The 13693-nt window shown below is 41.9% G+C and overlaps 1 protein-coding gene across 1 annotated transcript in view; it reads right to left on the bottom strand.

The window, feature by feature from the left end:
* The window catches only part of LOC137411570 (inositol 1,4,5-triphosphate receptor associated 2-like), a 169520-nt gene that overhangs the window by 60958 nt on the left and 94869 nt on the right, over nucleotides 1-13693 (bottom strand). Inside the window, exons 11-13 of the mRNA XM_078781155.1 lie at nucleotides 4971-5027; nucleotides 3686-3757; nucleotides 3427-3491 (exon numbers count right to left, since the gene is read on the bottom strand). Coding sequence (XP_078637281.1) covers nucleotides 3427-3491; nucleotides 3686-3757; nucleotides 4971-5027 — 194 coding nt within the window. The remainder of the gene's footprint in view (nucleotides 1-3426; nucleotides 3492-3685; nucleotides 3758-4970; nucleotides 5028-13693) is intronic.

The raw sequence follows: 13693 nt of genomic DNA, 5'->3' as shown, positions 1-13693 counted from the left end.
CTTTCCCTCAGAATAACTGAGTCGTGGGTACTTCCTGGCCACTTGGCAACGACATTGATGAATCGGTATCTCGCATCCATCACTACTTGAGTGTTTATTGAATAAGAGTTTTTCCGGTTAACATATCACCACTCGTGCTGGGTGGGACCTAAAATCCAAACGTGTGTCCCGTCAACTAGGCCAAGAACACTGGGAAAATTTGCAATTTCATGAAACTCTTCAAGTATGGTGGGAATGTCTCGATCCTTTGGAAATTTCACCACAGCCTGCAGTAAAGGAAGCAATGCATGGGTGACTTGAGAGACAACTTGACTCATCATTGGTTGTGATACATGCACTGTATCTCCTGCTGTCAGCTGAAAGGCTCCAGTCGCATGGAAAAGTATCGCTGCCAAAACCTAAAGTTACCTTGGCAATGCGTGGTTTCGCAATGTCTATAGATCAAGATTATCACCAATAACATCAATAACATCCAAAATCGTTTGCCGGTCAAGGCGGTATCGTTGGTATAGTTCGACATCATCGTACTCATCTAGCGGATGAAGTCGGTCACAAAATACTCATTCTCGACGAATTGCACGCCGTCGAACCAGCCGTTCTTGTGCTATCAGAAGCAATGCAGCCATTCCTCTTCGCTGTCTGGTCGAAAGTGGACAGAATATACAGTGTGTGGACAACTTACGTTCACTTAAGACACCCCTGGAGGTGTCTCAAATATAAGCATGAAGTTGAGTGTAATACATTAGGTAAGTAGCATATTGAATACCACTTGTTCGTAAAACCTAATTTAGGAGGTACTTAAGTGTTATACTTAGACTTAAGTACGTTTATGAATACGGGCCCAGGAACCTAACCCCTTTTTCCCATCGGCCCTTGGTTTTAACTATTGCAGGTTTGAATATCACAGCATTTTCTAGGACCATAACCCCCACGATATTTAAGGGTTTATTGTACACCCCTACTGGAAGCACATTTCATTCACTTTATATTTCGGCATTTAGGTTGATGTGGAGCACATATTTCGAATTGGATAATTTCCACATTTTTCTTTCCTTCATTCCTAGATAAGTCCATAAAGAGTACAAGACGAAGCCAGCTCAACTATGGTAAATAGACAAACTGTTTGTCATTCAGAACAACAGAAGTGTTAATTCCTCCCTGACACTGTCACAACACATTGCTGCCTGTGGTACTTTCAGGGTCATGAACATTTATGAGCTGATTTGGGCATATTATTTGAACTAGTTTGTGGGACAACCTTTCAGACAAATTAGGAATGCAAATAGTTTTTCAACATGTTTGTTGTCATATAGAGGTGCAGTATTTAAAACAAGATAAATCATTATCAGCGCTGGCTTACAGCATATTTACATTTTAGCAATCCCGAACACATTTCTCGCCGATACCATATTTCCTGTGCAAAGGAGCCATATTCCCTCCATTTTCATCAGCGAACTAAACTTCCAACTTAAAAAACTGCTGTGTACGATTTGCGTGACTTTACGGGAGGCATTTTAAGGTGATGTCGTAAGGATGGATACATATGAATCAGATTGAAAGTGTTGGATGAAACTAATTGGTGAGTGTGTGCTCGTTATTGATTGGATAACTTCGCATGCATTAGCAAGGAGATTAACATTCAATTGCTCAACCGATTGGCAAACGTTTCGGGCAATGATTTCTGTAATGTTTGAAATTAGCGATTATACAATTTATTTCAGAAAATATCACACTTTACAATTATGTTATTTATATGCAATGAAATGTCTTAAACCATAAATAAGTCTATTCCGAGTACAAGTCGAGCCTCGGCCCGGACTTCTGGGAAAAAAGTATTTTAAAAAAACAACTTGTACGCCACAAAATAGGGTAAGACCACCATAGAATAATTGTAAACGAAACTCCTTGGTAAGACTATAATTTGGGTGTGGGAAACAGGAAAACAACAACTCTGCTGCACCATGTGCGTGTGCACCATTCTTATCCAGATCCAATTATTTGCGACCCTTGGATCCCCTAGTATCTCTTAAGCAAACCCTTTTTTTTTTTATGGATTTCAGCAAAGAATAATGTTTTCATTAATGTTTCAATGTCTTTCCTTCTTTTCAAATGAGAAGTTGATATACAGTTTTCCGTATTGATTACATTTCAATTTGGAAATTCAAGCAATATGTTTTGATCGTAAGATGTAATGATGAACAGTTCCTTCTTTCTAAGTCAACAAATAAAACTCCGATGTGAAATGCAGCACATTCATCAAGTCATAGGCCTGTATTTAGCATTATAATATATTTGACATGTTAATAAAGAACTGACAGGCCTTCTTTATATTTTGATCATAAAATAATGAACCTATAGTTAAATCAAGCAGTGAAGTCTTTTTTCATTTATTCAACAAATGAAACTCACTTGTCAGACATAACGTAAGCCTAAAATTTATGTTCATGAGTAAATAAAACAGTGGCATGATTTGTATTACAAGAAAAACCTGAAATTGCATTCTATTGTCGTAACTGTTCTGCAGTTTTCATTCTTTTTAACAGGTGTGATCCAGATTAAAATTACAAGATATCTGCTGTTCATTATTTTCACAGTGCAACTTAATGATTCTTCTCATGTTATCATGGGTTTAAGTTGTCATTTAGAAATGTCAGGATCCCTACGTTTGTCGGTGTTCAGTGTGTGCTTTGCGTTTGCGATGTTTCCGGAGACACTAAATAAACGTTCTGAATTGTTGTGTAACATGAATAATACACCGCATTAATACCGAACATTGATACTGTTGCATTATTATAATACGATTATTATTATTATTACAAGTATTATTATTATTAACGCTATGTTATTATTATTAAGAAATGTCAGCCAATTAGTTACAGCTTCTTTGCAGTTATCAGAATTGGGTTCTGAAATAATAGATTGCTTCTCATAAAATCATGAATTATTCACCACCACAATGGGGTTTCCCAGGCACTCATAAATGACATCCCAGCGAAAAGAGCATCAGACGAACGGATGGAGATATCCGGCTATGTTAAGACATAAAATATAAATAATATGACAGGAGAAATAATTTGCTTTTCTTTATCATTTGCTTTATAATAATTTGCTTTTGAAATAATTTGCTGAACAAAAAGAAGTGATTCTCGATGGACGAGGTGAGAGAGGGCATAGTAGGATTATACTCTATAGAATTGAAACCGCCGCAGATGGGTGATAGACTCCGGATAACTTGGGATTTGAATCACGGTTCGGGTAGGGGGAAAATCAATTCAAACCGTGTATTCGATTCTTCTACACAAGCTTAACCAGAACCACATGTAAAGCAGGGTACAACAGGAGCAAGGTCACTCAGATGACTACAGGCAGTGGCCTGGTAGGAGGTGAGATGGAGAAGAGAGAGCAGCAAACTCATCAACATCTTACGAGGCAAGTTCCTGCTGCGTTTGCGCCAGCAACGTCTTCAGTCGGGTATTCTCTCTTCGCAGGCCCTATCAATAAAAAGCAACAATACCTAGAACACATGAAGCTTTAAATGAAAAAGACAAAGAAAGCCTGATAAGCACTCATTTTAACCAAAACAAAAAGTTGTTCAAAAATATTTTTAACCAGTATCATCATATTATATTTCAATAATAAGAGGGTGTCACATATTACAAAAGTGTTGTTTAAAATGCTTTCTTACTTCGGATATAGAGGTGTACTCCTGTTCCTGCCCGAACAGTTGTTGCACATGTCCTGAAAGCAACTGGTGTTGCTGTAACACACATTTGGCAGTGATTCGAACAGAACAAAGATATTGCAAGTATCGTCTTTTTAGAAAAAATTAGATGAACGATGCAGAATACAAAAATGCCATATTCATTCATTCTCCCTCTTGATTACTCCCATCTTTCAGATTTCTTTTTCTTCCCTGCCCCCCTTAATCCGTAACCGTTTCATTTTTTCTCAATATTATTTTACACATTTATCCCTCTTGTGGACACAATGTTGATGGCCCCCATAATGATAATTAACCCAAATAGTTATATACAACTGTATTCCTTCAGTTCCACCTGCAGAAAATGAAAAGGATACCAATAACTATTTTACAATAGACTCTTTGTGATACAATATTACATTGCTGGCTACATGTCATCCTTCAGATAGGACATCAAACTGGCTGTCCCTGGCCATCAATCTATGCATCTTCAGAAGATGGCAATTAATGTGGGGACAGTAGTTGTGGAGAGCTCCATCTTGTGGGGGAAGAAACCATCCTAAATCTTTTTCTTTTTTTAAATTCAGAATAAAAACGCTTTCAAACTGCACTGTTCACTTTGAGACTTAAGTGTAACCTCCTCCTCTTCTTCTTCTTTAACGCCCCCTATTATTCCTACTGTGAGGTTGTCTGGGGAGGGGGTGGGAAGAGGGAATTGGTCTGGAACCAGCTGGCCAGGATTGATATTCGACTGGCAGGAACATGTAATTTGTTAAAGGTGCCAGTGATAACTTGCCTACTCTTCATGAAAGACTGTGGAATCCTTATCGCCCTCCAATATTCCCAGTGCTAGCCAATGGATCCTCTGGCTTAATGTATTTCAGATGGATGGCGGACACATTTATACATTGTCATACATGCAAAATACCAAGGTGTCAGTTTGTAGCTGGGTCTAGATTCAAACGCAGACAAGACAGGCTCAAACACAAGTGCTCGTTAATCTAAGCTACCCAGCCAGACCTTCAGATTTAAGCGTATCCATCTATAAGCATTTCATGCTAACATCAACATGTAAATAAATGATGTTCTACATTTGGTCGTGTTAAAACAGGAACAAACAATCAATGAATACAATTAAATACTTATGAGCATCTTTTAAAGCATACAGTATGATTTTAAAGAAAACCCTGTACAAAACCAGATAGTGCAATAAGACAAATCAGAGGCTGTCTGAATTAAGGTAAGCTGGAGAGCTGCATTCAACACTTGCCTCACAAAGCAGCTGCTCCTTGTGAGACAACTCGGTCAAAACTATTCCGAGCTGCATCTGTTTGACACAAAGTAAGCAGACATCGTAAAAGGAGGTGATAATCGCAGTTATAAATGGTATAAAATGTGCCAGCTGGACAAGAAAAGGACATGCCAGGTGAAACAGTATAATTACAAAAGTATGCATCGTTTTCGGTGAAACTGAAACGCAAAACCTTTTGAAAATAACGTTTATGGCCAAACAGAAAAGTTAAAATAAATAAACAAAATTGTTAAGTAAAAATTAAATTACAATTGAAAAATGGTAAATGGAAATAAAGTTGGTAGAAAAGAATGATGGAGGGAGAAAATAATTGCACTTTTTGTAAATATTTTCAAAAATTTGCATTTTGTGTCAGTCCAGAAAGAGTGAGTAACCTCTCTCAATCAAATAGGACAGGGATCAGGAAGTAAATGTTATTTGGTAATTAAAGCCCTACAAACAGTTCCTGGCAGTTTAAGTTACAAGGCAAGCATGTATTCTTATGGAGTTATGGGGGTGTGGGTGTGCATGTGTTTCAAATGAACTTTTGTGCTTGAATTGTGCAAATTGCCAAAATTTCCAAAATGGCCATAGTTCCAGGATAACCAAATGAGCATGAACTGGGAAAGAGAAACTGAGGCACAGACAGAGCAAGCTGGAAGGCAACAGAAATAAATTTGAAGAGTCGTAGAAAAAAAAAAAAAAAAAAAAACGCACGCACACACACACACACACACACACACACACACACACACACACACACACACACACACACACACACACACACACACACACACACACACACACACACACACACACGGGTGGTGGAAGGGCACATGTCAGACGTGCTGTGAGCAGCATCGAACAACCATAATTCCCGAGGTGAAATACTTCCTCCGATGAAGAAAGTAGTGAGGCCTCATCTAGAATATTATGTGCACTTTTGGTCACCACATCTGAGGAAGGATATAGTTGCCATAGAGAGGGTTCAGCATTAAGTGAGTAGATTGATTCTGGACCTAGCGAGACCAGGCCACAATGAGCAGCTGAAAGAGACATGACTTTATACATTAGAAATGAGGAATTTACGAGGGGATCTAATGGAGATGTTTGAGATAATGAAGGGTATAGACAAAGTAAGTGCAGAAGAGGTTTTTAAGCAGAATGCATGGCCTCCTCTTTCATCTTGACTCGAGAGGAAGGTCAAGGGCTATGTTTGAATAAAAAATTGACCCCATATAAAACCAGATAATTGGCCTTCAGTCGATCGGGTCTTGTGACCACATCATCATCATCATCATCATATATATATATATATATATATATATATATATATATATATATATATATATATATATATATATATATATATATATATATATATATATATATATATATATATATATATATATATATATACATATATATATATATACATATATATATATACATATATATATATATACATATATATATATACATATATATATATATACATATATATATACATATATATATATATACATATATATATACATACATATATATATACATATATATATATATATATATATATATATATATATATATATATATATATATATATATATATATATATATATATATATATATATATATATAATTCCAGTAATCTCTGTGTGTCTGTGTGTCTGTGTGTCTGTGTGTCTGTGTGTCTGTGTGTCTGTGTGTTTGTCTGTGACCGCTGTTTCTCGACAACCACGGGTCCGATATACTTTAAACTTGCCAGGTATATTGCTGGGGACCCGAGGATGTGCCTTTTCAAGGTTTTAAATTAATCGGACAAGTACTTACCGAGCTATGTCCAAAAAACGCTTCAACCAATCAGAGAGCAGCGAGCTATCACGTGTGCCGAATGTGGCGATCAGACTCTACCTCGGACGGCACATTTGAGAGCGTATTCATTTATTTCACGTTGGAAAACTATGTTGCCGTTAAACTATGTTTTAAAACGAATTCAAACTGCGATTAAATTAAAACGATTCATCGTAACTGCGACGATTTGCGAACTTCCGGTCCGGCAGCCAATCACAGAACGCTTTGTTGCGTAGGCGTGGCCGATGTGAGAACGAGCGGAGCTGAGCGCGTTACGAGCTGACCGCCATTACGTTACGGTTCGTAATTCGATTTCTTCCGGAGAAAATAATAATTTCTCGATTTCATATGCGCATTATTTCTCCCAATTCAGTCAGAGCGAAGGGCGGAAGCGAAGAGCGTTGTTTTTTTTGTTTACGGGCGTACGGGCGGGGTAGAGCGTACGGGTAGCGTTTTTTTTTTTTTTGGCAAGGAACGGGCACCCACGTACGGGCAATGCCCTAGTATCTATAATTCCAGTAATCTCTGTGTGTCTGTGTGTCTGTGTGTCTGTGTGTCTGTGTGTCTGTGTGTCTGTGTGTCTGTGTGTTTGTCTGTGACCGCTGTTTCTCGACAACCACGGGTCCGATATACTTTAAACTTGCCAGGTATATTGCTGGGGACCCGAGGATGTGCCTTTTCAAGGTTTCATATTAATCGGACAAGTACTTACCGAGCTATGTCCAAAAAACGCTTCAACCAATCAGAGAGCAGCGAGCTATCACGTGTGCCGAACGTGGCGATCAGACTCTGCCTCGGACGGCACATTTGACAGCGTATTCATTTATTTCACGTTGGAAAACTATGTTGCCGTTAAACTATGTTTTAAAACGAATTCAAACTGCGATTAAATTAAAACGATTCATCGTAACTGCGATTTGCGAACTTCCGGACAGTGAAGACTTCACTTCCGGCAGCCAATCACAGAACGCTTTGTTGCGTAGGCGTGGCCGATGTGAGACGAGCGGAGCTGAGCGCGTTACGAGCTGACCGCCATTACGGTACGTAATTCGATTTCTTATGCGCATTATTTCTCCCAATTCAGTCAGAGCGAAGGGCGGAAGCGAAGAGCGTTGTTTTTTTTGTTTACGGGCGTACGGGCGGGGTAGTGCGTACGGGTAGCGTTTTTTTTTTTTTTTGGCAAGGAACGGGCACCCACGTACGGGCAATGCCCTAGTATGTTTAAATCGCCCATTAAGCACAATAATTAAAAACTAACCGGAAATCAGGCATTGAGTGCTACCGTGGATAACATTGACTTGGTAACCACACATGCACGAAAGATCCAAGAGGCCACGCCCCGCATGGCATGAGATTGGTTAGGTTCGTCGAGCAGAGATAGACTACCAAGAGGTGGCACGCACTGGTTGGATCAGGAAAGGATGACGTGTTGAGATGACGTCAGAGACTGGACGATAAAAGAACGCTCTGGCCGACATTTCAATCTCTTGCGTCTTATCGTTCTGGACTTTGTTAGCGAACGGTCATGTGCCGACATTTTATCTCTCTCGGCATCGACGTCCTTTTGGTCCTTCTCATTGTGGATCTCATCGTGAATGATCGTGTGCCAACATCTTCTCGCCCATTCTGATTTTGGACACCATCGCGAACGGCCGTGTTAGGACATCTTGCTAGTGGCCGTGAGGAGGAAGAGCCACAGGCTGGGTGGGAACTGCGTCGTGAGGACGAAGACGACGTGGAAGAGCGAGCTGCACCCCTGCACGTTCGCTTCGCACGAGAGGCCTAGTTCACGCCAATTAGTCTGCGGTTTCCCGCGCAGGGACACGGGCCTGAGACAATTCCTGCCAAGATTCGGGAGCGGCTTGCAGATAAGTGCCAACCACACCTTATATTTTTGCTATCATTATTTTATCCTTTGTCTGTTTACTGAGTCTGTGTGGGGGCACTCCAATTTAGGAATTTATTGTTATTTTGGCGTGTTTTATTTTGTTACTGGCATTTTCTTTAATAAAACTGGTATTTTTGTACAGTTTACTTTCGCGTTGTTTGAGTTAATTTATCCAGGTGTGAAGACTCTGTGCGCGTCGCCGTCTTCGGCTCAGCGCCATATTGGGCGCTCAGGCACGGGAAGCGTTGGACTTGGTCACCACTGCCGACTGCACCAAACAATCTCGTTGAGACGCCAAAGCTGAGTGCCGGCCCGCTAAAGAGATTCGCTTTTATTTTATTTGTTCCCTTTGTGTATGTATTTGAGTCTGCGTGGAGGATCCTCACCATCGGGAATTATATTTACCTCACCGTTCATTTTTTATTCATAGCTTTACTTTCCTTAATTATTTAAATCATTATTGTGGCATCTTTTATTTGTTGTGTCGTGTTTCTTTGTTTGTGGGTTTCGAGAATCAACCCGTGTGCTTCGTTCAGGTAAGCACCTCGCCGCCTTCCGTCCCGCGCGCCATAAAAAAATAACCGCCAATAATTCGGCCGCTCGCCTCGGAAATTAAAGACCGTCCGGCTGTCCGTCCAAGGCTGGTGTTCATCAGCTACGGATGTGACAATATGTATGCAATTTATATGTATGCAAGGAAACTGTGTTCCTTTGGTACGTTTATCCAATACCTCTAATGCTCTCAATCTCTACAATCCGTGGATGCTTTTTAAAACGTGAATCCAACACGTCATGAAGATCGTCATGGTAAGATCTGTCGGCTGCTTTTTTAACTTTAAAGGGGAACCAAAATGCTCAGACCACCTCACTCTAAGTCTAATCTATCCCGTGATACTCTTCAAAATCGATATGGTGTCTTTTTCCAATTTGCGATTTCTAAAGTGGGTAATTTTGCGATGAAAAGTCGAAATTTTCCCCTTCTTCACATTAGCCGTGATGTCACATCGTGAAAGCGACCACCACTTCTATATTGTCGACGGATAACATGAACGAAATAATTAACTCAAATGGCAAATAATTTCCAAATTTCTACAAATATGCCTCGTCGATGCATCTTTGGTAGTTGTAGTAATGCAAACCGAGATGGTTTCATACTACACCAATGGCCAAAAGATGCGAGGATTGCCAGAATTGGACGAGTTTTGTTTGAAATACCCAAGTGTGGATGGGGCAGGCCTTCAAAATGGTCGCTTTTGTGCTCGGAACATTTTACAGAGAACTGTTATGAAACAACAGAGATGTGATATCATGTGGTTATTCGCCACGAATGAGAGAGGATGCCATTCCCGCAATTAAGTGGAATAATCAGCCATCGCACGAACCTGTAACACCTTCTCTGCCGAGCTACCAGCATGTGGACACGGGCGATTTGATTGGAGAATCGAACACCTGTGTTGGTCTGCCGGCAACCTAACTCACCTCCCTGGATATGCTGCCTAACATCGCCGCCACCTTGCCCAACGCATCTGAAGGGCTCAAAAACATAGAAGCCCTTGTATCGGACGCCATCACGTCAACTCCGATATCCCATAAATTACCACCCAAGGAAGATTCAAATTCAGTAAGATCAGCATTCAAGAAAAGAGAGAGAATGAGAAGTATATCTGAAAAGTCTGTGTTGGCGTGCGTACATGCGTGTGTTGATTACGTTCGTGTGCAGACATACATAGGAGGAAAACCTTGCACTGCAATATATAATGACGATATCTCCAGAAATGTGATATCATGTGGTTATTCGCCACGAATGAGAGAGGATGCCATTCCCGCAATTAAGTGGAATAATCAGCCATCGCACGAACCTGTAACACCTTCTCTGCCGAGCTACCAGCATGTGGACACGGGCGATTTGATTGGAGAATCGAACACCTGTGTTGGTCTGCCGGCAACCTAACTCACCTCCCTGGATATGCTGCCTAACATCGCCACCACCTTGCCCAACGCATCTGAAGGGCTCAAAAACATAGAAGCCCTTGTATCGGACGCCATCACGTCAACGCCGATATCCCATAAATCTGAGGCTATCTCTGAGGGCTATCTCTGAGGGCCTTTCACTCACTCACCGCAGGCAGGTAGGTGGTCTTTCTGTCTTCTACCGACTCCTCTCCGGCCTTGCACCCCCAGCTCTCTCTGTGCTCTGTCCCCCAAATATTCCTACAGGTCGCACAAGATCTGCCAGCAACCCTCTGATGGTTAAACTGCCGAAATCTCGGCTCTCTGCTCACCTTCACTCTTTCATTCCTCTTTTCTCCCGCCTCTGGAACAAACTCCCTCACTCCCTTCAATCCCACTCCTCCCTCCAGGTCTTTAAAACAGCTGTTCACCACCATCTCTTATCTTCCCCCATCCAAAACCTTGATCTTTTCTACCCCCACTAATTCACCCCAGATCCACCTTGTTTGAAATTCCAACTTCTTTCCTGGAAGTCCTGGCAGTATCCATATGTTTTATACCTCTCCCACCGCCCCCTTCCCATGCCCCCCCCCCCCCAAAGCCCTCGCCCTCTCTCAGATCTCTCGATGTCTCCATGTCTCTCGGTCCCTGCTCTCAAATGTTGTGTTTGTGTCCTTCCCCCTCTCTCCCCATCTTGTCTACCGCTCCCGATGTTATATGTTTTATGTGTCGGTTTGTCTTTCTGTGTGATTAATGTTCGCTCTTTCACGAGCCTCGATCTTGTATACAAGGAAGGAAAAAAAAAAAAAATGATGCAGGAAATACAATCGAGCAGCATTTCCATATACCCTGATACTCAGTTTAGAGGTATGACTTTTACACACATTCCTCCGAAAGTGTTTCTATCACTAATCTTGTCTCCAATAGCTTCTTCAAACTCCCACTGATCAGTTTCAGCATGCATCCCACTGATCCGATAACCTTCAGAGTTGCTAATGATGGAGGAATTGGTATCGGAATCGAAGCTCGGAGTACACCGTTTCTCTATGGAAGTCACCTTTTGGATCGACGTGAGATCACGATGTGACGTCACTAGTGAAATTGAAAATCGATATTCTAGGGCTATTTTCGACACTTTGTCATTGGCAAAAACCCCGGTGTGTACCCCGGTTTAGAATAGGTACACCACATCCCTGCGTGTGTCGAAAGAGGCGACGAAAAAGGTTGGTGTCAGGAAGGGCATCCGGCCATAAAACATTGCCTCAAAAACGGAAACATGACAATTACAATTCCATATGGGCAGGGCACAGCCCGAAGTACCCCGTGGGGGTCCTCACCCCCTCTCGTCAAAAATCAAGGTGGGGAACCCGATTGAAGCAATGGAGGAAATCACTCCATTTATGACGACTAAATATCTGATGCCCCACGAGGAGTTCGGTTTCTGGGGTTTGGGACATGGAATGTAGGGACAATGACAGGAGATCAGAAGTGGTGGAAGTATTGGTCAGAAAAAGTGGACATATGTTGTGTGCAGTACACGAGATGTAAGGGCAGTGGTGTGAGAATGGTAGGCAGGGACAGAAATACAAGTTTGTGTGGCAAGGATGCCCACAAGGCGAACATGGTGTTGGTGTCCTGTTTTCTGAGGAGTTTGGAGACAGTGTGGTGAGTGTGACTAGGGTGAGTGAAAGGTTGATGATGGTGAAAATGATGATTGGAAAGCTCTTTGTGAACGTCATCTCGGGATATGCTCCGCAGGTCGGTCAGAGCGATGAAGAGAAGGAAAAGTTCTGGTGCAATCGAGAAGCTGATGGAAAATGTGAAAGATGAGGAAGTTGTTGTGGTAGGAGGAGACTTAAATGGCCATGTGGGAAGGAGTATAGACGGTGTTGAGGGAGTAAAGGGGGTTACGGATATGGTGTGAGGAATGGAGAAGGTGAAAGGATTTTGGAGTTTGCTGATTTGTTAATTTGTAATACTCAGTTCCAGAAAGCGGATAATAAGCTTGTTACATACACGTCAGGTGGGTCGACGACAACCGTTGCTTACCTGATGGTGCGTAGGCGAGATAGGGGGAACCTCCAGGACACAAAGGTGATCCCGGGGGAGGAGGCTGATTCACAGCACCATTTCTTTGTCTGCGACATAAGGGTGAAAGCTGCGAGGAGAGCTCGGCGGGTGAAGTACCAACCGAGAATGAAGGTGTGGAGGTTGAAAGAGGTGGCAGTGAGGGAGGCATTAAAAGAGAGGCTGAGAATGGTAGAGGATGATGTGGTGGAGCTTGAAAGTGGTTGGATGTCAATGAAAGATAGTCTGTTGGGAGCCGTTGGTGAGGTATGTGGATGGACAAAAGGACCACCAAGGCACTTGGAAACATGGTGGTGGGATGCTGAAGTTGGAAAGAGAATTGACGAGAAGAGGAAGAAGTTGGAGTGGCAGAAGGCGAAGGGTACGGGGGCAGAAGAGGCAGAGCATGAAAGTTATAAGGCTGCAAAGAAAGAGGTCGCAAAGGCGCAGGAGGCATGCAGGAAAATGTTCGGAGAATGTTTGGATTTGGAAGAGGGTCAGAGAGCGGTATTCAGGATTGCAAAGCAGATAGCGAAAGAGAGGTGCGATGTGATGGGGGTGAGTTGCTTGAAGGATGAAGTGGGACAAATCGTTGTGGACCCAGATGGAATTAAAGGAAGATGGAAAAGATATATGGAAATGCTGTTGAATACAGAGAATGAATGGGATGGCAACATAGAGAGTAACCCAGTTTTAGGACCGGCAGAGAAGATAACTGATAAAGAAGATAACAAGCATTACGCCTTGGTCCCCCGTCGGGGAAGTGATGTGAGTTGACAAAGTGGAAGACGCAGAAAACATGCTATGATATGATATTTCGCTCACAAGGTTCAGACATACATGGAGGCAGCCATCTTGGATTTTGACGTGGCGACCCAATTTTCAATAGCGTTCTTCCTTATGCCGAGATACACCCACACACCAAATTAGAAGTTGGTACTTC

The sequence above is a fragment of the Myxine glutinosa genome, chromosome 7 (assembly GCF_964187855.1).
Source record: "Myxine glutinosa chromosome 7, kmMyxGlut1.1, whole genome shotgun sequence".
NCBI lineage: Eukaryota > Metazoa > Chordata > Myxini > Myxiniformes > Myxinidae > Myxine > Myxine glutinosa.
This window is presented reverse-complemented; position numbering and strand designations above follow the sequence as displayed.